The 20,807-nt window shown below is 37.4% G+C and overlaps 1 protein-coding gene across 1 annotated transcript in view; it reads left to right on the top strand.

The window, feature by feature from the left end:
• Window positions 1–20,479, top strand: part of LOC128741555 (uncharacterized) — a 51,660-nt gene extending 31,181 nt beyond the window's left edge. The window contains exons 3-10 of the mRNA XM_053837464.1: window positions 11,063–11,602; window positions 12,402–12,529; window positions 12,587–17,091; window positions 17,164–17,369; window positions 17,431–17,715; window positions 17,982–18,256; window positions 18,315–18,417; window positions 18,478–20,479. Of these exons, the coding sequence (XP_053693439.1) occupies window positions 11,063–11,602; window positions 12,402–12,529; window positions 12,587–17,091; window positions 17,164–17,369; window positions 17,431–17,715; window positions 17,982–18,256; window positions 18,315–18,417; window positions 18,478–18,664 (6,229 nt within the window). The 3' untranslated portion in view covers window positions 18,665–20,479. The remainder of the gene's footprint in view (window positions 1–11,062; window positions 11,603–12,401; window positions 12,530–12,586; window positions 17,092–17,163; window positions 17,370–17,430; window positions 17,716–17,981; window positions 18,257–18,314; window positions 18,418–18,477) is intronic.
• The last annotated feature ends 328 nt before the right edge of the window (window positions 20,480–20,807 follow it).

Raw genomic sequence — 20,807 nt, 5'->3', positions numbered from 1 at the left:
ACAGTTCTCAACTTTAAGCGCAAGTAAAAGCTTATCAGCAACGAATTTGAGGATATTTAAGTAATACGAAGTTATTAGGCCTAAGATAGAATAATTTCACATATTGAGAAAAAATATGCGATTAATGTTGGCTGTTGTAGAATTTGTAAACTAGTTTCCTGCCAGTCACCCCTTCAGCTGGATAACTTGCAACGAGTAATATTTTTTGGAAATTTAATGAATTTATTTGAATGAGTTCGACTCGGATATGGAAATGTTAATCCGATCTGCGATTTTTAACGCAATATACGCATAAATGTCCTACGTTACGTTTGCGAAAATAATTTATGAGCCTCGCAGTGGAAATTTCGAATTCAATTTTCTTATGTTATTTATGCGGTTGATATTCTGTCTCTGGATCCTATAGAACTGCTTTTTTAAGGTCCATTTACATACTGCGTAAAACACTTAGGGACTGCGTAAAACACTTCGATCATCATCGATATCTTGGTTACATATTATATGAATATTCAATACGTTACGATTAACGTAACTAAACGCTAAACACAGTTCATATTGCTGGCCAATTTTTGACGTAGGACTACGTCTTACGGCAAGTTTTGAGATAGGGTGTCATTCCAAAAAATCGAAAAATGCGAGCGTCACGAAAAATGAAAGGTTTTGAGCGCTAATAGCTCAGCGGTTTTCCAATCGATTTTCATTATTCTTACACCAATCGATCGGAAAATCTTCTAAGAATTGACCCAAATGAAGAAAAGTATTAATTCTTGATGTTGAACTATTGAAAAATTGAAAATAATGAACCTATGTTTTACCAGAATTCTCGCTTCGTGATTGGTTGGAAGATTCTTTACGATGATCTAAACCTATACCAATTTGATATCTGTGCTTGGGAAGTAAGCCAAAACAAATGGCCAAGTTTCCTCATTTCAACAAGATTTCTTAACACCGCGGTTCAACATAGACCATTTTGATGCCCTTGCTTGGGAAGTGCGCCAGAGAGAGTAACAAAGCCCGCTCGTGCCAACAGATTTCTTACGAATGCGATTAAACCTAGTCCAATTTGTTGTTTGTGTTAGGGAAGTGTGCCAGAAAAATGACACAAGTTCGTTGTCCCAACAGATCGCAAATTCTTTACTGCGAGACGATTAACTCTCGGGGAACTTAATATCCGTGTTGGAATGCCACAAAAGACGATCATTAAGACTGTCGCAGTGGCCTTTTAACCCAATGCCCTTCTGGCATACAAAAAATAAAAATCCGTGTTGGAAAAATGTGCTACAGCTGTACTGTTCGGTTATAATACGACTCTGTATGAATACGCATGCTTGCCGTTTCATTAGAAGTGTAGTGAAAAGATGTGCAGTTGATAAAATCGGATTGAATTGGTAAAATCCCTTCAACGTGGGAAACCATAGATAATAAAAACAATCTTTAATTTCAGTAAGGTAGCAGGAAAGCAAATGCAAAGAGACTTACGTAGTCCTGCGTCACCTATATACGCGGTCGTGTCTTGTACACAACCCGTCTGATTTTTTCAGTCATATTTTCATTTTGGCCTCTTCAACGGCCATTTTCAGTACTTCCCGAGAAAAATGGGCATATTTTCGGCTCTCCAGAGGCATCTTATACTCTCCAGCTGTGCCTTTAGTATTGCATTATGCAAAAACAAATGGTAATTTGCCTCGTGGAGTTAACGGTACACAGCTTTTTATATCCACCAGCTGTTGCAAGTTACCCCATTTAAGTACTTGTTTTACGAATAATGTTACAAGCAGGATAAACAAAACTAGTCAACAAATCAGTTATTTTGTTTCCTTAAGGTGAAATTAACAGTCATCGATTCTGCCAATTTCAAAAGCAGTTTTTTTGTTTGAAACAAAAATTCTGTTTATAAAAATATATTCGCTGTGTTCAGATTGGCAAGTAGAATGCAGTTTTTACATTTTTACAAACAGAACCCCGCTTTTGGGCCCAAAAACTGCTTCCGAAATTGGGCTCTCCGACGAAAAGTCAATGATTGCTAATTTCCCGTTAATCCTCACTTTACTATAAAAGTATGAAGGTGTGTACCTATGGGCACGAACACTGCGCTAACGTAGAACTACGGATATAGATACAATTCGATAATGCTGGACATTTTTCAAATATTCCAGTTTGTTACGCAAATGTATAACTTTGTTACATGATGCCAAGATTATACTTTCCAAATGCCTGCATCTTGTGTATCAGTTTGTACTAATTAGCTAGTTCCATTAAGAAATAGACCACCAAGTAACAATCACAGATCCTTTGGTGATCGGCGATGATACCACATTTTATAGATTTTTGAGTGGCTTGTAGCACCAGATAACTTTAAATAACTGGCTGGAAACTACATACCACTTGACAATCGATATACGTTTATTGGCTTATAAAACTTATTCAAAGCATAAAACATTTGGCATTAAACGCAAAACTTTTGGCTAAACAGTAAATAATAATCAATTAATCTGGGTTATCATTCACATGACTAATTCACTCTTATCAATATTTTTTGAAACGGTAGTTCTTTTACAATTGACAAAGGGACGGTTGAAGAAAGTAAAGAAATTTAGAGTGAAAGAGAAAGAGCGGAAAGGTGAGAGGGGGTGGGGGGGTTATAAGTAGCTGCGCTTAACAAGTAGTCGTTGTGACTCCTACCTTTTGTCCAATGCTGGAAGGTAGACACCCCGTTTGACGGTACCTGGAATCTCTATAGATTGCTCTCAAATTATGTCTATGCTCATTCAAAATTACGAAATTTTCGATTTTTTTCAATTTTTGACTGAAAATAGAAGTATCATTAGATATGTACCTGGCGTTACTATAGAGATGTCATTTTTAGCCATCGATAGCTAAAGCTCGTTCAATATAAAGTTTCGTGGAATTCTGGAACCTTTCGACCCAAAACTTGTACGATAATTTTGAAGGATGTCTATCATTAAGATCTCAAGAACCGATCAATAAATTATTTTCGTTTTTTATTGTTTTGAAGCATCAAAGTCTATCTCATTTTCGACTCATCTTTTTCCAATATTTAAAATTTACTACTTTTAAGATAAGCTTGAAAACAATTTTTTACCTAAAAACTGATTTTAAGTAGTTAAAAGTAAAATGCGTTTGGATTTTTATATAATTAACTAGAAGACCCGGCAAACTTCGTACTGCCACAAATTGGGCTAAATATACGATATGTAAACTTCAGATGAACTCCTGCTGCGTTTTAGAAAAAGAGATATTTTCTAGGTATAAGTCAAGTTTTGCCGTTGTCTAAGGAGTTCTGCGTTTAGTTTATTAAACGCTGGGATTTCAGAGAATGTCTAAATTTAACAACTGTATTAAGTCATTAGTAAGAAATGCATATCGGCGTAAAAGTTGGTTTGCCAATCCCCGCAATATCAACAGTCGTGTTTGTGGTAGTTGCATTGAGTCTTGTTTTATAAACTCTGCTGGTTAACAATAGTAATACTGGATGTTAATATATTTGTTGTAAAATTTGGTACGACGGCTAATATCGTCTGCTGCAACTTTGGAATTTCTCGATAATTTAAGGGTCAATTTTATATTCTGATATATATTCAATATCAATAGTCATCAGATTTTTATTTTTTTTTATTCATAAATCTATTGATAAGAATTACCCAAAGGAATTGCATTGCTGAATCTCGATAACTGTTATTCTCAATTCTCAAAACAAACTAAATTTTATTATTCCACAAAATCAATTGATCGCTGTATTGTTCCTTTGGTAATTCACGCACTAAAACAATTTAACATAAAAGCGTCATTTTATGAACCTTTTTACACTTCTAAAGAGTCTAATACGAAATGAAATCGACTGAAAGTTAAATACGATTGTTTTTTGTTTTGATTATAGTCACTTTAACCAGCTTGGGTCATTCATGACTTCTGCGGGGTTGGGAATTGAACCAGGGTCCTCGGCGTGAAAGGCGTGAATGTTAACCTCTACGCCGGGACTGATCCCTTAAATACGATGTATAATAGTTGCTTCGTTCACTACTTATTAGCTTGACATTCAGTTAAACCGAATATGCTAATAACCCGTTAACATATGCAAAATGTATTCTTCATTTGACGATTGGGAAGTGGCAGTTTAGTGAATTTAGTGCTTAAACCTTTTGTTAACCTGCACTGGATCTTCTGGCTACGCATCCGATGTAAAAAGGAATAAAAATGATTCGTGTTTGTTTCATAAATTTGATAAATGAATGAACGAATGAATGAAGTTAACGAATTTTATTGCTGACGCTTTAGGCTTGAGTTTAGGTTGATTAATATGTTGGACCTATTGATTGGTTATTTTCTAAAATTGTTAACCCCCAAAATGTTTAATAGCATTGTTAGATGTGGCAATTCCAATGAAGGTGACCACGTGTTTGTTTGAATACGACAATGGTGCTGCAAAAAATCGTACGATGATCATAGCAGCCAACGACATGGCGCATACAATGCGTTGCGGGTTTTATATGGAAAACTAATTTTTCGAGTTTTCCTATCTTCCGAGTAAATTTTTCAACTTTTCTCGCCGTAAAAACATAGCGGTGGTGGAAACGAACACAATAAAGAAAAGACGGCTCAAATCGGACGCTCCGTTCTCAAGTGATGCGCGGTCGAACTTTTTCACTTCCATTTTTATATATAAGATTATTTAGACATCGTCATCCGGCGTTACATGCAACACTTTTGAAGAAACTTTAAGTTGATATAATTTTCGAAATGTACAGTTCAAATCCAGGTCCAAGTAGATAAAACTTGTAAAAATTTTTGGTACTTTTAAATTATGAATTGGAAAAAATATTTATTAAGCAAAATTTCACAATGCTCCGAAAGTAAGGGCGCTGCAAGTTACGCAGTATATGAGATTACTTGCAACATTACTCCGAATTTCTGTTTTCCATGTATATAAATCTTAGTTTTAAATCTCAAAATTTGATGTTTATTTTTATATATTTTGAGTATGTATACAGCAATGATAGTAAACTTATCCTAAGCTTATTTTTTACAGTTTTCACACTTTTTGGAGATAACAAACTAGAAAACTGCGTTATGGAGTTGCAAAATCGCTTTTAACATGCTATTTACTAGAATAATTATTTATTTTACAGTTGTTGCACAACGAGATGTTCTTTGCCGATCCCAAGATACAGCGTTTTAAAGTAACCAATCACCCATTTTCTATGTAAAACCAAGAGTAAAATTACTTTTGACATAGGACTACGTCTTACGGCAAAGTCATTCCAAAAAATCTTTCTCTAAAAATGGTCAGGTTTTGATAGCTTAGCAGTTTCCCGATCAATTTTTAATATTTTTGCACCAATCGATCGAAACATCTTTTACGCGTTGGCCCAAATGAAGAACGCTATTAATTCGTACGTGTACACAATTGAAAAATTGAAAATAATGAAGCATTGTCCAACTAGAAATTCTTGCATCCTGATTGGTTGGTAAAGACGTCTTCAAAGCAAAAAAGCGATAGAAACTCCTCGTCCCAACAGGTCGAAGATTCTTTACGACATTTAAACCTATGCCAATTTGATACGTGTGCTTGCACTCTTAAAAAACTTGAACAACCGAGCGTTCGGTGAAAATTTCGGTACGGCATATCAACGTTTACGGATCTTTACTAACGTTTGTTATCAGAAAAAAATTACCGAACGCTTGGCTGTTCAAGTTTCGGCAAAATTTTGCCGACTTCTGTGCTTTTTTTAAGTGTGTGGGAAGTATGCCAGAGTGCAAAACCACCCCTCTTCTTTAACCGATGTTGTCGTTTGAACATTTCACCTAGTCCAATATGATGTCCTTAGAGTACACAATTTTGTTAAAGTATAAAACCACCCTTTTCTTCAAGCGAGTTTATCTTTAAACGTTGAATCTAGTCAAAATTGATGTCCAGAGAGTGAAACTTCATAGAAAGCGGCCATCCTTTCCTTTGACCAAATTGTATCCATATCGGTACTGCAAGAATTTATTTGGAATTGTAGTCTTACAAGGAAACAATGCTGAAGACATATTTCAAAGCGAGGAAAATCAGCGACTCTCTTATCCAAGAATAGTTTTGAACGTTTCATTTGCTGCTTTACGTTAGTTACTTGCAATTCTTTATATGGTTTCAACGCATTACATTTAGATTAATTTCTTTCGAAAATGAAGGACCTTCAACTCAGTATAATATAAAGCAATAAAAGACAAAATATTTTGCTAACAACTTTAACTTACTTACATAGTAGTTTTCAATCTAAAAATGAATACAACGCTGAAAAAAAATTTCGCCTTGCAAAAATTTGGATTTCTTAACCTGCAGCACAGCCAACCCTTGCTAACATAGCAATCATGACCTCCCACGCATGTGGGAAATACGGGAAAAAGTCGGGAACTCAAACCTGTCGGGAAAAAGTAGGGAATTTATCGAAAGTTGCTCTAAATCGGGAATTTATGAATTTACATGCCGACGGCCAATGTTTGTAGCTAAAATATTTCTTGGAGGAATTGATAGTTCATCCGTTATATAATGCTCCATTCCCCAACATACTTTACAATGAGATTCGTAAATGTTTGCTGCTTCATTATCAATTCGCTTTATTTTCTCCAACTCATGACTTCCGACAAAATTTAATCCGGAGTTCCGCAATCGTTGATACATACATCTCCGAATTGTCACCAGGCACGACTGTGTCGTCAAACTGTGTACCAACTCTAGATGCATCGCATGCACCGTCGAGCAGGTGAAAAGTGTCACCTACCTTTTCCCCCATCGTTGTCTTACATGAACTTCTACTTGGTCCTTAGTAGTCTACACCCGACGATCTGAATGGACAAACGTCTGGCCTAATTTGTTGTGGTGGTACCTCTGCGTATCTAGGGGTATCTGCGATCTCTCTTAGTCTCAATGATACTCAGCCACTTTTCAGTCACTTCATTTATCATTTTTCTTGATTGTTTAGGCAATTGCCATTACTTTCCGGCTTTCCCATTGTTTCGGCTCACTCTACAACTCTCGGTCAAAAATTCCGTATAATGGATCTGAGTGAATAGGTGAAGAACTAGAGCTATATCCAGCAGTTTAAAATTCATTTTCTTCTACACCTGTGTAAACTTTATTCTATAACTGAAAAACGAAAAAAGATTCGTCGGGAAAAAGTCGAATTTTTTTTTCAAGGAGTGTGGTCACCCTGGAATCTTGCTTAGCATATGACGCCATTGATATTCGAAAATTACAGTATGGCCTCTGTAGCGGGAAGTCGCCAGCGCCGGACAGCTCCCAATACCGGACATTTCTGACTTTCATAGTTCAAATGGTGCACCATACAAATGAAATACAAATTTCCTCATAACTCGAGAACTAATCAAGCAAATGGAACCAAATTTGGCATGTGGGGGTTTTTGGAGGCATAAATTTATTTTATGATGGTTGAGACCCCTCACGCTTGTGGTAGGAGGATAAGGACTCATACAAATAAAACAGAAATTTTTGTATATGTGCCATATTTTCTGCTATGTAACAAGCGGTAAGCTGTGAAAGTAAACCCTTCTCGGAGCAAAAGACAGTGAATCGACGTCGCTAACTTACGTGCCTGTTGCCATTCTAGTCAAAATTCATGCCGAATGGCACGTCATATTTGCGATGAACGTGCTTTGGCTTTTAATTTATTTGTAACCAATTGCCCTTTCAAAGGCCACAAGCGAGTTACGTTAAGATTATTGAAACATGTCAAGCTACGCATAATCATATTTAATACAATAATCTGTGGGTCGGTCATTTATTACTATTTCAACCTTTATGATGCACACAAGTGATTTTTAAAAGAAATTCCTATGTCTCAAAGCAGGTTGCAGGCGTTATACTTATGAACCCCCGTCCACGTATTTTCAAAGCCACCATTGCATTCAATGAAGAATTGAATCTGAATATTTCGCTCTTCTCTTTTAAACATTCACTTAAACAATGGCGCTCATAGATTCTTATAAACATACATTTGCCAGAAATGCAGTTTACATTAGTTTTTGATCTGATGATCTGATATAGTCCTATGTCACCCTTTCGTACAACCCTTAACGCTGTACAGCTTGTAGTTTTATCTACCACCGATCGAATAGTTATGTTTCGGGTAAATTTTGGATCAGTATTAGAGTATAATTTGATTGCATAAATTTTCGTTTTTCATGTATAAAATATCTTTCATTAACCTTCCTAGTGCATTGGGGTCGTTTTCGACCCATCGGCATACTTACAAAGCTTGATACTCAGTAACGGTACGAGCTAGAGACTTGAAATTTTCTGACTTTTCCTAACTTTGGAAAATTAGCATTGTGGGGGAGTTTCAGCTTTCAGCGACATCTAGAAGAGCCACAGCAAAAAAAGTTACATATTATGCATTAAGGGTCGAAAACGACCCAAGTTTTGAAATTGCTCTCATTCATCCATTTTCAATCCGAATTTCGTTTTCTTTACCTCGTTTGAAAGATATGGCCAAAACCTAGCACCCAAGGTATGTTGGGGAATATTTGTTGACTGATGGCCACTTCTGCGTCGGTTCCGGAACACGCACTACCAGGTCCCGGGGAACATTTTTATATTTTGAGATAATTCATTTTGCGCCACATCAAATCACATTGGCTTGATAAAATAAGACTAGTAGAAGTACAATGGGGACATTTTGGACCCGAATGGCCACTTCCCCATCGGTTACAGAACATCCGGTACCTGGTTTTTGAGGCCATTTTTAAATTTTAGGATGATTTCTATTGCGGCACGTCAAATTTCATCACATTGATAACATAAGACTATTGAAAGTATAATAAATACATGTTGAAGGCAAATGGTCACATCAGCATCGGTCCTGGAACATCCGGTACCCGGTTTTTGGGGACATTTTTGTATTTTAGGATAACTCATAAGGCGACATATAAAATCACATCGGCTTGATAAAATAAGACTGATGAAAGTAAAACAATGTCATTTAGAAGCCAAATGGCCACTTTACCATCGGTACTGGGTCATCCAGTACCAGTTTCGGGGGACATTTTTGGCTTTTGATATAATTCACCATGCGGCACCTCAAATCACATCGGGTTGATAAAATAACAACAATGGAAGTATAATGGGGCGTCAGTCGCATATAATCCGGTACCCGGTATTTATACCGGGGGAGATGAATTACCCTGTAATCCAAAAATGTCCCCAAAACCCGGATACCGGATAGTCCGCAACCGATGGTGAAATGCTAATTTTAGCTCCAAAATTTTTACATTGTACTTCCATTAGTGTTATTTCATCATTATCCTATCCAAAAATGTTCTCATATACCGTGCACCCGATGTTCCGGAACCGATGATGAAATGGCCATTTGTCTTCAAATGGTCCCCATAGCTCTTGTAACTGTTTTATTTGATCAAGGCGTTGTGATTTGATTTGTGCCGCAAGATGAATTATTTCATAATCCAAAAATATCCCGCGGAACCAGGTACCGGATGTTCCGGAATCGATGGTAATATGGCCATTTGGCTTCCAAATGACCTTATTTTATTTTCATCAGTCTCATTTAATCAAGCCGATGTGATTTGATGTGTCGCAAGATGGGTTATCCTAAAATACAAAAATGGCCCCAAAACCCGGGTACCGGATGTTCCGGGACCAATGCAGATGTAGCCATTTGCCTTCAAAATGTCTTTATTATACTTTCAATAGTTATCAAGCTGATGTAATTTGACGTGTCGCAAGATAAATCATCCTAAAATTCAAAAATGGCCTCAAAAGCCGGGTACCGGATGTTCCAGAACCAATGAGGAAATGGCCGCTTGGGTCCAAAATGTTCCCATTGCACTTCCATTAATCTTATTTTATCAAGTCAATGTGATTTGATGTGCCGCAAAATGAATTATCTCAAAATATAAAAATGTCCCCCGGGACCTGGTAGTGGGTGTTCCGGAACCGACGCAGAAGTGGCCATCAGTCAACAAATATTCCCCAACATGGGTGCTAGGTTTTGGCCATATCTTTCAAACGAGGTAAAGAAAACGAAATTTGGATTGAAAATGGATGAATGAGAGCAATTTCAAAACGTGGGTCGTTTTCGACCCTTAATGCATAATATGTAACTTTTTTCTAATGCATTAGGAAGGTTAATGCATAATATGTAACTTTTTTCTAATGCATTAGGAAGGTTAAATATTTTTCAAGCTCCACAGTTCATTTTTTCACAAAGATATTCAATTCGTTAAAAAACATAAATTGTACTCAGTGATTCCCGTCGCCCAGTACCGGACACGGCAAAATGCTTTGCTTGGTTCAGTCAAATTTTTGAATAAAATCAAAATTTAAAAAAAGAGATTGAGAAGAAAGAAAACATAACTTATACCGAACTGTCTATCTTAAATATGAAAACAACAAGGAAACCAGATGATAATCAATCGAAGAAAATAGAAGGGTTTCGATGTAGCGCGTAAAAAACAATTTGACGTACGATAAACTTTTCTTCAAAAAGTAGTATACAAATCACTTCTGAGTGTCTCATCTTTAATGAATTAAGCAAGATTTTTTTCTTGGTTCAATGTATACTTTACCAACGTCGATTTTTGTTTCTAAATGTGGTTTAAACCAGATACAATTATAAAATTAACTTCTATGTTAAACTTTAATCTATGTTAAATATTTAATAATGATTTTTGTTATTTCAACCACTACGCTAATCATGCTTGAAACGAATCGTAAAACAAATTTTATTATAACAAGTTTGTGGTGCAAAATTTGTTTTGTTAGTATTTTGTTGTTTGGTTTTGATTAAGTACAATATTTTTGCAAAAACATTTTTCGAAAAAAGATGAAATTTCTAAGACTATATTCCTTAAGATAAGTAAGGTTAAATTGCGTATAGCAAAATCAACGTTGACAATGTACAGATAATATTGACATAATTTACGTTTGAAAACGATAGCAGAGATTTTAAGCTTACTTATTTTATTTATAAATGAGCACAGGTGGATATGTCATTCAGTACAATAATCAATTCTTTCAACTTTACAGGGTTTCCTCTCTGAATTCAGTGGAGCCACAGAGCCTCAGTTTTTGCGCTGGACTCAAGCTGGTCGAGTCTGGTTGCGTAGAGGATGTACTGCAAGTTGGGTTTCATCTGAGCGGAATTGTGTGGACATACCCACCCAATCACGCCCAACGCCAGTCTTCGTCCTCATCATTAGGTTCATCCGGTATTCGTAATGATCTTACCTACCAATACCCCAACGTTGGTAACAGTCACCAGCATAATAACTACATCGGACACAATAACCACCATCATAATCCGCACAACCATCGGCCGCTTACGCCTCCACCTTTACATCAAGCGCCGTTACCCCCCGGACCACCTATTCCGCCAGGCGTGATGGGAGTTGGTGGCCCCGTGGTAATTCCCCAACCGCCTGGAATTGCCCAGCCCGTTCCACCACAGTACAACAATAATCCAAATATTGATCGTGATGGATTCAACAATATTTCAACCCCGTCATCTTCAGGTGCAGGCAATATGGAGGAGAACAAAAAGTTCAAAGTGTCAGTCAGTTTCGATAGGTAAGTGTTAGTAATTCTTTCTCCAGAAAAGACCAGGCACCACACGTAGAGTGAGAATGAGTGATTGAGAGGATGGCCACAGAATGATTGGGTAAGCGATTCGAAGCATAAGGAAAAAGGTTTCAAATGGAAAATGACTCATTTTATCATCGGATGTTGGCTCTGTAGTCTGCCGCGCACCACCGGTGGCTGGGCGTTCAGCGTATCGAAAGAACGAGCCGAACTGGGATGAAAAATTGTGTTGATTGATGGTTGCTTTGCAGGCAATGGGAAAATATATCCTCTCCCTGTAGAGGAAAAAAAAAGTTAAATAGCGAAAGCTTTGGTCGGTGACAGGCTCCATCGATCTAGAGCGACGATTCATTTTAATGGAGAATGAACAAAGTTTCCGATATAACAAACCTTTAAATAGCAGGAAACTTTACACATTTGCTATTTAAATGTTACATGATTGTTTTCAATTAACATTAAAATGCGATTCCGAATTGTTAAATCAGAGAAGCACAGTAACTAAATATTTATTTACAGCCTCATTTTATTGTGGCATTCCGCTTTTTCGTGGTTTTAACCAGTATTGTGGCTTTTAAGCATTTTTTGCAACTTGTTATTTTTCATTCAAATTGCAGAATAAAAAGACAATATAATTCAAAGAATGTGAAATTCGACATATTACACGATGCGTATAAAATTAATTGTAATATTTGTTGTATGAATGTTTTATTTCGACAAAAGGAAAGAAATGTAATATCTGTAGTTATATGTATTGTATTTATACAATATATTTGGTCGTAATTTTTAGGTGTAAAATTACATCGGTGACCTGTAGTTGTGACACAAAGGATATCTTCTGGTGCCACCATGTCGTTGCATTAGCCCTGTACAGAATACGAAATGCCGAAACAGTGAAACTAAGAGTTCCTATTTCAGGTAATTTTGTTGTTTTTGTTTTTTATTCTTTTATTTGACATATTCTTTTTACTTCAGAAACACTACTTCAAATGAATCGACAACAGTTACAAAAATTTATACAATATTTGATCTCAGAACATCACACTGAAGTCTTACCAACAGCTCAACGACTAGCAGATGAAATTTTACAACAACGTTCGGAAATCAATTCTATATGTGGGGCACCTGACCCTACAGCAGGTGCGTCAAAAGATGATGATCATTCATGGCATTTGGATGAAACTCAGGTTTGCGAAGCTGTGAAGACCTACCTTGGCCAAGGTAGCTACTACTATAGCAGTAAACATTTAAATTCACTGTTTGGAAAGGTTCGCGAAATGTTACGTGCACAGGATTCAAACGGTGCTCGTATGTTAACGTTGATTACTGAACAATTTCTCAATGACCCCCGGTTGGTGTTGTGGAAAAATCATGGAACTCCAATGACAGAAAAATGTCGACAATTGTGGGACCAGCTGGGGGCACTGTGGGTTTGTATCGTCTTGAACCCGAAATCCACTCAGGTGGAAAGACTGCACTGGAAAACTCTCCTAGAGAAATGGTCTAAAAGCGAGGTATGCCCTCAGGAAGATCCGGATTTAAGAACATCTACACGAGAAAGTATTCGCGAAAGATCAAACCGCGAGAGAGAGCGGGACAGAAACAGGTTTTTCCGAGAGAACAACTTGAGAAATATGATGTACTATAATCAGAACAACATCAATCCAAGTCGCAGAAGAAACTATAATGGGCTAAATCTTATCGGTCCTGCTCTCGAAAGGCCGAATAATGGTGCGAATGACAACTATGATAGCTCAGAGTCCGATTCTGATTCCGACGAGGATATGGAGGAAAATAATGAAGTAGAGAATAATGTAAATCATGATAACGAGAATCAAAATGCACTCCATGAGCCGAACCGTGATAACTTAGAAGAAGATGTGGATCAGGTGCACAATATTCTTCAGGATATAAATTTCGGTGTGAATGGAGAAGCAAGTAAACCGGAGGACAATGGATACATAAATATGAATTTATTAAATGAAAACAACGATCTAAATCCAATTCCAATTTTGCCTGAAAATGATGACAGTTCGCGAGAATCAATGGATGCTGATAACGATAACCCTTTACCGGGCCCAAGCGGTGTTGTAACGGGTGGAAAATCAATAAAAACAGATGGCTTTTTTAATAATAATCCTTGCATTTGTGGCGAGGAAAAATGTGAATGTAATAGGCCAGTATTTTTTGATGAAATTAAGCCAAGCAAATTTTTCGACTGCGAAGCGTCAAACTTTTTGGTGACTGAAGATGCCAATCAGGGCTGTGAGCCATTGAAAGAAAATGAAATGGATACCAGCGATGACAAGCTGGAAAAACACTGTGATATGTTAGAAAAACCAAGTAATTTGACTAATTTTGAAGATCTCGCTGTTCCTGGCCCTTCTGGGTTAGGAAGATTGCCGTTGACCTCTGCCTCCATAGTCAAATCGATTGCTGAGCGCGCAATCGATGACTGTAAATGTCATAAAGATAATGAAAATTTAAGCGAAGTCTGTTCTTCTTCGGTTAATCACAATAATCATAATTGTGTTGGCAGCGAAGAAAAATTGGACAAAACTGAAGATTGTGTTCCTCCTCGGGAAGAAACCAGCGAAAAACCTAACACGTCTAAAGATGATGAAGTCAACAAAGTAAATCAAATTGAAGCTGACGTTGAAGAACCTCAACCAGGACCGTCAAAAACAGTAGAATGTTCTAGTAAACGACCGCAGGCGAATGAACGCAATAATGATAATAATGCTAGACCTTGTAAACGTTTAAAACTGAATAATGGAAACTGGGTTGGCAAGAATTCCAGCAAAACACCCCGAACAATTTTCCATAAAGCATTAGATGCAGTTAATATGACTTGGGATAATGATCATTTGAAATTTATCCTTGAGTCTGATAATTATTCTCTATCAAGCCGCAATTCGGTACAAATCGCCAGTTCTAGCAAAACCATATGCAATAGTCCCAGTTCTAAGTCGAATTTCAATTCCCTCGGTCAGCCACTATGGCATGAACAGATATCGATGACTGCTGCTCGAGTTGACTCGTTACGTTCCCATGGTCATATAGAAGCTGCGTTGAGGTTATCAGTGAGTGTGGTTCGTACAATGAGGGAAATTCAACGCGACGCACAAGCTCTGTGGCATCGTCACAAACCAAAGACTGCGGACAATAAACCAGTGGAGGTTGTATGTAGTTGCCAGAACAGCAAACAACCTGAATCGAATGCGACTCCTCAATCTTCCTCAAGAAAAAATGATGCTGTGTCACAAATGCCTCCTCCACCGCCTCCAGCAGTAGGTCCGTCACAGCCAGCGACTGGTAGCAAAATAAATTGTCAATGCCCGACACACATGCATCAGATTCAGTCTCTGCCGTCTCCACAACAACAACAACAGTTCCAACATCATCAAATGAAAAAAGACTGCTCAAAATGCTTGCAAATCAAGTGCTATTATGAATCAGTGGGTTCTTCTTCTAAATATAACTATTACAACAACATGATCCGGAACAGCCGCAGCGGAATGGTCTGTCATTCATCAAAGTGCAATCCGTTTTTTCCTCCATCGGCCGAAATGTTTCGCAACCCTCAGCCACACTGCAGTCGTGATTATCGGTTTATGAAGTTTAATATGCAACCACCGCAGCATCCACCTCATATGCATCATCACCATCATCATCAGCATCAGCCAGGTGTACCACCATTAATGGGACCACCTCAAGGGCATCACGGAGCTGGACCTTCCCATCATATGCATCCTCCAAATCATGTGATTCCTCCTCCTGCTGTAATGCCTCCACAACATGTTTCTACGGAACAAACGGCGGCAATGGCGCCGAAATGCAATTGCCCAGTACACAAGGACGAACGACAAGAAATTCCCCAAGCACAGCCACCTCCACCACCTGGCGTTTCTGGTATGGGGCCGCCAGTTCCAGGACCGTCCACATCGTCAGCTGTTCTACCAAATGCACCACCACCACCACCTCCTCCTCTAGCGCCATATCATCCACAAGACGTACTAACAAAATCGCAAATTCCCTGTACTCAACATGACAAATCTCAATGTTGTATCAAAAATATGTGCTGCAAAATGGCAGCTCAAGCCAAAGCCCTCGAAAAACAATTCAATGCCCAGGCTCCTGGTCCGTCGTCGTCTTCTCCATTCATCCCTCCAGCTGCACCATCAACGCCGTGTAATTGCGGTATGCATTCTAATTCTATCAGTATGTATAAAGCTTTATACAACGGTCCACCGTCGCATATGATCGGTCCATCATCTATGTCGGGACCGAGTTCATCGCGTAGTATGCCAAAGCCCTACGAACGACCATCGGCACCATATCTTGAATGTGAAATGGGCGGACCCAGCTCATCAAAATCTGCATCCAAAATGCCACCATCGCCTGCGATTTTATGTAACAGAGATCCTTCTGGTAATTCTTCCTCTTCTGCGTCTACTACGACATCATCAGGTATTCCTCCTGGAACTTCAGCTAAAATCCATGAGCCCGATTGTGCTTTAACCAAAGCTGCAAACAAGCAAAATGCTGATTTGTGTAGCGCTGGCGGCAGCTCGTCGAAATCGAAAAACAATTCTGTCAACTACGGGGCTTCGCCTTCGAAAGTTGCGTCCATATTTGATTCTATTAAAATAAACCGCAAAACGAACTGTTTATCAAAATGCATTGACTGTAGTATTGGTTGTGAAGTAGAGTTCCCTCTCGATGCAATAGCTTGTATTTTCGATTGCCTAACCGAAACTTGCATTATGCCAGAGGCAATGGTAAACGAAATTAGTCGCATGGCATATGAAATTGGAGCCAATGGCAATGGCCAGGGTGCCAACACAGCACCCGAAGACGTCAATATAATTCCGCCCAAATATCGACACATTCCAGTACCAGGAACTAGCGACAGGTATGAAACGTATCTAACGTTAGCCTTTGAAGCGGCCATTTTAGCATTGAGTAAACAGAGAATTATGCCACACGGTTTATATGCACAGCACGTAATATGTAAGCAACAGGATCAGTTAATATCTCGGTTACGAAACATTGACCTAGATCAGATGCTGATTGACGTTCTCAAGCGACTTAGCATTCAACTGCTAGATGGGGGTCCGACCAGTGGTCTGGGTGAAATGATTCATCCGGAATCGGTTCCGATGCACACGCTTGCGCGGTTTTTGTTTGCTTCACTTCTCAACCAATACCCAGATCTAGCTTTCAACATCGGACTTCGAGCGATGAGATTCCCCATACTGGAAAATATTAGCGAGGGCTCCGTGAATGGAATTGAAATGCAGCACAACAATTTTATGCACTCGCCGTACCCTCGTTGGTGGACTTTGGGCCATCTGGAGACGCAACAGTGCTCACTGAGTTCTACTATGCTCAGTGCCGCCAAAGGCGATACGAAACGTTTGTCAGCAGTACTCGAGAACGCTCGTCGAAATATACACAGTTCGTCGCATTTATTCAAAGTGAGTACAAGTTTCAAGCAGGTTAAATAAAAAAAATGCATACATCTAAAGGTTTACTTACATTTTTTTTAGCTCGCACAAGATGCTTTCCGTTTTGCTACTCCGGAAAACGGCCCTCGAAGTCAAACCTTATTAGGTGTTGCTTTTGAACTGGGATTGCAGGTTATGCGAATGACACTAACGTGTTTAAACTGGCGTCGACGAGAAATGGTTCGATGGTTGGTCACTTGTGCTTCTCACGTCGGATTGGAAGCACTGATGTCTATTATGCAAAACTGGTAAAGCTGTTTATATATTATGTTAACCAAATATAACTTGATTTTAATTTTCAACTTGCAGGTATCATCTTTTCACGCCAACAGAAGCAACAGGACCAGTGGCAACCACTATAATGTCACATTCCACTATAATGCGTCTGAACTTGAGCTTTAGGCAGCAGGATGAACTGTCTAATTGTGCCCGTACATTGGCCTTGCAGTGCGCTACAAAAGATCCGCCAAACTGTGCACTTAATGCTTTAACTTTATGCGAGAATGATGCCATGGCATTCGAAACAGCCTATCACATTGTCATTGACGCTGCAACACATATAATGACGTCCAGTCAGCTGTTTACAATTGCAAGGTAGGGCTATTCCGAACCATCCTGATCAAGTCTACCAAAATGTGAATCGAGGAATATTTAGCTTTCGCGCAGCGCACCCAGAATGGGGAACAGTAAGCAGTAAAATATTTGCCGAAGCATTAATTCAACTCAAAAACCTTCTTTAGAATTTATTGAACATCTATAATCTTTTATATTCCTAAATCATTATGTCTTTGCGTATGAAATTTGATACGTGATTTTAGCAAGCATTATTTAAATTTATTGTGACATATATCCAATTACAGATACATGGAACATAGAGGCTATCCATCGCGGGCATATAATTTAGCGATGTTGGCAATGAAGAATGTACAGTTGGCTTACAACCAGGACACTCACCCTGCAATAAATGATATCCATTGGGCTTGTGCTTTATCCCATTCACTCGGAAAGGCAGAATTGTCGAAGATGATTCCACTTGTGATAAAAAATGTACAATGTGCTACCGTTTTATCAGATATATTACGTCGCTGCAGTGTCCCAACACCAGGAATGCACAATTTCAACGCACATGGTAGGGGTAAGTAAATGGATTTCCTCGACAGATTAACCTCACGGTAATCAATTCTCACTTGTAGGTAATAATATGCGACAATGTATGAAATTGAGCTATGATCGTGAGCCTTTAAATCAGCTTCTTGAAGCTGCGGTATCGGCCTATGTAAATACTACTCATTCAAGGTAACCAACGGAATATATTTGTTCGAATAAAAATAATGCATACTTTTCGTTTTATAACAGATTATCGCACATTTCTCCAAGACATTACAGTGATTTTATAGACTTCCTTAGCAAAGCAAGGGATACATTCATGCTTGCAAGAGACGGCCCAGCCCACTTCTCACGACTCATCGAAAATATAACTATCGCTTACAAAGGTAAGAAAAAGCTAGTGCGACAAGTAAGGCAGCGCTTTCAGTTTGTTTAGAAAGCTAAAATTAAATGATTGTATATATTATTCAAAGAGGAAATAACAAAACATAAGACCCTTCTCACTAACCTCTATACAAGTATAGATAGAATAATCAATTGGACTATTATTGATTTTCAGTCCATGAACATTGTATATTTCACTTGCGTTTCGTTTTTGCGAATACTGACTTCGATTATGCGTGACGATAAAAAAACAGTATTATGTATTCACATTGAAAAAGTTCTTCCATCTTTGTTTAGATACGTTTGTGTTATGGTTATTTGTTTTTGCAGAGGCCTATTTTTGTGTCAAAAATAATTTTATTCGTTTGGAAACTCGTTTGTTATTTGATTTATTGTTTGCATTGTTTGCAAAAGATGTTAAATAGTATTTGGTCATGTAGCAAAAATCGAAATCGCAAAACCTAATTTGAAATGACATATTTGAAATATTATTACTTGTTAGTATATAACATATGCTAGTGATGTGTAGTATATATATATAGTTGTATAAATCTTGGTCATGACTTCCATTATACAAATCTAAACAAGTTGGGTAGTGCGGCATCAATTAATAAACAGAACATATTACAATGAAAAGTGTGAAAAATACTAAAAGTTACAATTGCAAATAAACTGAGGTCTTTGTGCAAGATACAAGCTAAAAAATTTGTACGAAAAGGCTAATCACTAAAATTTGTCTTGGTTGCAAATAATTACTCGTGCTGAAAAATATGTAGCTCTAATATAGCCACACATATTGTACAAATTCAATAGAGATAATAACACAGCTGCCCATGTCAGTCAGTGTAATTATAATTAAAAAAAAGTAGAACTGATAAATAATCCTAGTAGATAGAATACATAGCCGCATATGTTTAGTAAATTATCACCAAATTAATTAATCTCGGTAATTTCATCAGTAGCGACTGGTAATAGATAAACTGATATATTTAATAAGCATTTGTTTTAAAGTTTTCAATAAACTTTGTGCCACCACATCTGTGCCGAACAATTGACTTAGATTTCAGTTTGTATAAAAGACAGCGTAATCTTTAGTCTGGTTTCATTAATTTAGTTGAAATACCTCACTATTTAAATTGATTATTAGATAAATTTACAAATTAAACGTTTAGTTCTACTTGCATATTTGTTTACGCCAGACCAGTTTGAACACTATTTGATAGTTCATGAGTGGGAACATATATCAATATCAGCAAAAGAAGAGAAAATAACTTAAATACCTACGGGCAGAGCTCCAATCCTATATACTAGAATAATGAAATGAAACAAAAAAATGTAACTAAAACAAGAACAGCAAACATCCAGTATATTGCATTATAAACCAATATGAAATAGGAATATTTACTGCCAAAATGCTAATCAAAGAAAATCGATAGTCGGTTATTATAAACGCAAACAAATACCATGCATTATATCAGATAAATGCTTGTATGGCAAATGAACTGAATATAACCACATTTTAGAAGCCACTATTACTACACTAATTGTTTTGACGTTTTATTGTTCATTTTGAAATCAACAAAACAAGTCTAAATTTAATTTACGTGTACATGCACTACATTTTTTTCAAGATCTAATATACAACAGAGCTTTACATTAATTCGTATTAAAGGTCAATATAATTGGGTTTTCCAATCTATCAAAAGCCATCTAAAACTCCCGATTTCAGTACAGCGTTACACTAAGCAAGTAACTAGTTATGTATTTTATGTTTCGATGTAAGTTTAACTCAGGTATAGTAAAGTTTAATTAAAAGAAAAGTAAGAAAACGTCAATGAATAATTTACATAATAATGCAAAAATAGAACTATCAATAAAACAAAATAACTAATTACTCTTAATTATTAATCTGTTTTTTTTTTGCACGCAAATAGGTAAGTACCTATTAGTGACAATAATCGAAAGAATTTCAAGGTTGGGAGCGTCGCATAGAACATTGTGAAGCCACAATATAGCGAACGATTTCTTATACAGTACACCTCGTTAATCACAATACAGATTTCTGTCAGTTACCGTACGCAGACTACGTTATTAACGAGGGTATAACCCAAAGTAAATTGATATATACCAGGTATGTGACCATCGAGGATTGCATTAGTGTGTGTAGAAAGAAGAAGAAATAGTTCTGAAATATG

The sequence above is a fragment of the Sabethes cyaneus genome, chromosome 3 (assembly GCF_943734655.1).
Source record: "Sabethes cyaneus chromosome 3, idSabCyanKW18_F2, whole genome shotgun sequence".
NCBI classification, from domain to species: Eukaryota; Metazoa; Arthropoda; class Insecta; order Diptera; family Culicidae; genus Sabethes; species Sabethes cyaneus.
This window is presented reverse-complemented; position numbering and strand designations above follow the sequence as displayed.